Source organism: Eurypyga helias, unplaced genomic scaffold (genome assembly GCF_000690775.1).
Source record: "Eurypyga helias isolate BGI_N326 unplaced genomic scaffold, ASM69077v1 scaffold29366, whole genome shotgun sequence".
In the NCBI taxonomy this organism is placed as follows: domain Eukaryota; kingdom Metazoa; phylum Chordata; class Aves; order Eurypygiformes; family Eurypygidae; genus Eurypyga; species Eurypyga helias.
In genome coordinates, this window is record NW_010256433.1 from 34 (window position 1) to 2,672 (window position 2,639).

The 2,639-nt window shown below is 39.0% G+C and overlaps 1 protein-coding gene across 1 annotated transcript in view; it reads right to left on the reverse strand.

Moving 5' to 3' along the window:
- Nucleotides 1-206: 206 nt before the first annotated feature.
- The window catches only part of LOC104511174 (acyl-coenzyme A thioesterase 9, mitochondrial-like), an 18,303-nt gene continuing 15,870 nt past the window's right edge, over nt 207-2,639 (reverse strand). The window contains exons 9-11 of the mRNA XM_010153670.1: nt 1,998-2,109; nt 790-880; nt 207-305 (exon numbers count right to left, since the gene is read on the reverse strand). Of these exons, the coding sequence (XP_010151972.1) occupies nt 216-305; nt 790-880; nt 1,998-2,109 (293 nt within the window). The 3' untranslated portion in view covers nt 207-215. The remainder of the gene's footprint in view (nt 306-789; nt 881-1,997; nt 2,110-2,639) is intronic.

Consider the following 2,639-nt stretch of genomic DNA (forward strand, 5'->3'; position numbering starts at 1 on the left):
AATGCTTAAAAAGCAAGCTCCAAGGAGCAAGATGCCAGTCTTGCTGCTTGGACAAATGCTCTAAGCAAAACAGTGCTGTGCACTAATAGTGCAAGATTCTACTAGACACCGAGGTCTTTCCTTCTCAGACTGTCATTAGGTTGGTTAGCTTGACTTCCAGACCTATGTGTACGTGCACAGTGCTCTGGATTATATAAATATTGCAGGTCTACAACTCACCCATAGCTGCAAGCAGTTGCCCATCCCAGTTCAAACGCCTTTCTCATGAGAAAACCACCAAAGATCCTATTGAAGATGTTCCGTTCCTGTACACAGAAACGGAAAAAATCCAACTGCTATATCACATATATTCTTTTTAAAGCACTGTGCTAAAGCCTGCACTTCAGCTTAACAGAACTTCCAGCATCTGAAAGTATGAAAAGCACTACTGAAATCCAAATGCAAAAGTCCAAATGGCCGAGGCAACTTTACTGAATAGGAGCTCACCCGACCCATTTGACAACATGAGATGAAAACTCAAAACCCTGTCAGCAACCAGAAACCCAACTTAAACATGCTGCAAAGTAATTTCTTTACACAAAATGACTAGTCTGGTAAGAAAACAAAGTAATTTAAAATCTTCTATTTTGCTCTGGCAATCCCTACAGGTAACAGGAAAATGGCAAAAGAAACCAAGATCTCAACACATTGCGAGGACTGAAGAACTGAAAGAAAATAACGGACTGACTAGTCTTACAGGACAATTCATAAGTAAGTGTTTTCATAATTCATTAATATTTTTCAAAATACCTGAGGATGGCAAATCTGTAGGCCTTTTAGCTTTGCATCTTCCATCCACACTGAATTGGGTGGTAATTTACGACTCCGGAAACTTACTGTCCTTTTAAAGAGACAATTAACTTTATAGCCCACATTAGCAGAATTCATCAGGTCAAAAATAAGCAAAGAGCAAATGCAGTCACACACCAACAAAAAAAAACCCACATACACACCCCAAAAAACACCAAAACCCAGAAATGCTATCACTAAAAGCTGTTCCAAGCAACCTTGAAGCCTTATCTAAAATGATATTTTGTTACTACAGCAAGCCTACGCTCCTGATCTTTTCAAAAACTTCCACTGATGTTCAAACTTATGTGAATGAACAAGCTCCAGAAAAGTAAGTAGAAGAAAAGATGAATCACATTCACAAAGCACACACTTTGTCAGAAAAGCTTTACTCTGTTTTTTAAGTCATATTATGAACTAAAAGCACACAGTGAGCTAACAGAGTAATTCAACGTCAAACATGCAGACAGTTTGAGGTTTTCAAATCCAGACAGAATGTGTACAAAATACATCTGCTCATTTGAAGGGAAAGCATGTTCAGGTAAACAGCTTTGAAAATAACAACTGTATAATGTTAGTATGTTAAAGAAATTATTATCTACAAATACAACATTGCACTAATGTCATTAGGCATTGTCCTATCACCACTGGCACTGGATGATTTCAGACAAATCTCAACAAAAGTCTCCCACAAATAATGTTGTCAGGTATTATATTTAAAACCCACTGCAAGGCTACCTGGTCAAAACATAGCCAATTCCTGTCCTCACAGGTTTTTTTCTAGATATCACAGCAGAAAACTCGTAGACTGTGCAAGTCACAGCTGCAAAACCATTCTGTTCCCATATTTGGTTAAGCATCATTAACACTTTTCCTTAAGGTTTTTCCTAAGTGCTCGCTCAGAACCTCTTTGTGCTTCCACTGTCCCTTTCAGCATCTTTGCACAGCTAACACTCTTCAACCACAGACGACTCTTTCAAGAGATGCAGATGTCACATTAAAGTTTGTGCCTGTGTTTCAAATAAAATGCCACAGAACTTAAATGGTGAATTGGGAAAACAAACTGTGTGCGCTGACTGCGGACTACCCTCTTCCAAGCACCCACTCAAAAGGCACATTACTTTCCCCCTTCATAAGACTTCCTGCTCCTCCACCCTTCCCCTTCTTGCCTTGTGTCCAGCGTGTTGAGGAATATGTCGTGAACAATGTTTCTTTCTTCTGCAGTGGGAGCCATTTTCAGTAAGGAAGCAGTGCTGAAATCAATCCTCTTCAGCTTGTTCACTAAACAGTAAAAAGAAGTCCTATTAGAGTTCAAAGAATTAAAAAAACGCAACCAAACACATTTGGCTTTGCTTTGAAGACTCTAGCCTGGAATCAGCTGTCTCTTTCCTTTTTCCATTTTCCTTCCTCTAAGTTAAACGCTGTAACTTCACAGTCCCATAGACACAAACAGAAATTTGGCTTTGAGAACTGACTGCACCAATGAAAAAAGTAAGGCAGAAGCTGACTGTTCCCTCAATGTGCTGAGGACCTTTTATAGATGTACTGTGATACTCACCCACTGCTCCTACAGAAAACTTCAGTACTCCCCTCGAAGCACAGAAAAACATGTCAAACAAGAAACCCTACAGAAAAATCTTCTTCAGCTTTCGCCAATGGCACAAGAACGCAAATTTGTGATAGAACTCATGACAATGATTGAAATTTTAGCTTAAAAGAATTTCTGTTCACTTTATTCAACCTTTAATCTTTCTCAAATTCTCTGCTTTAAAATTCTAGCTTGAAACAAAAGAAGATGGAGCTACACACTC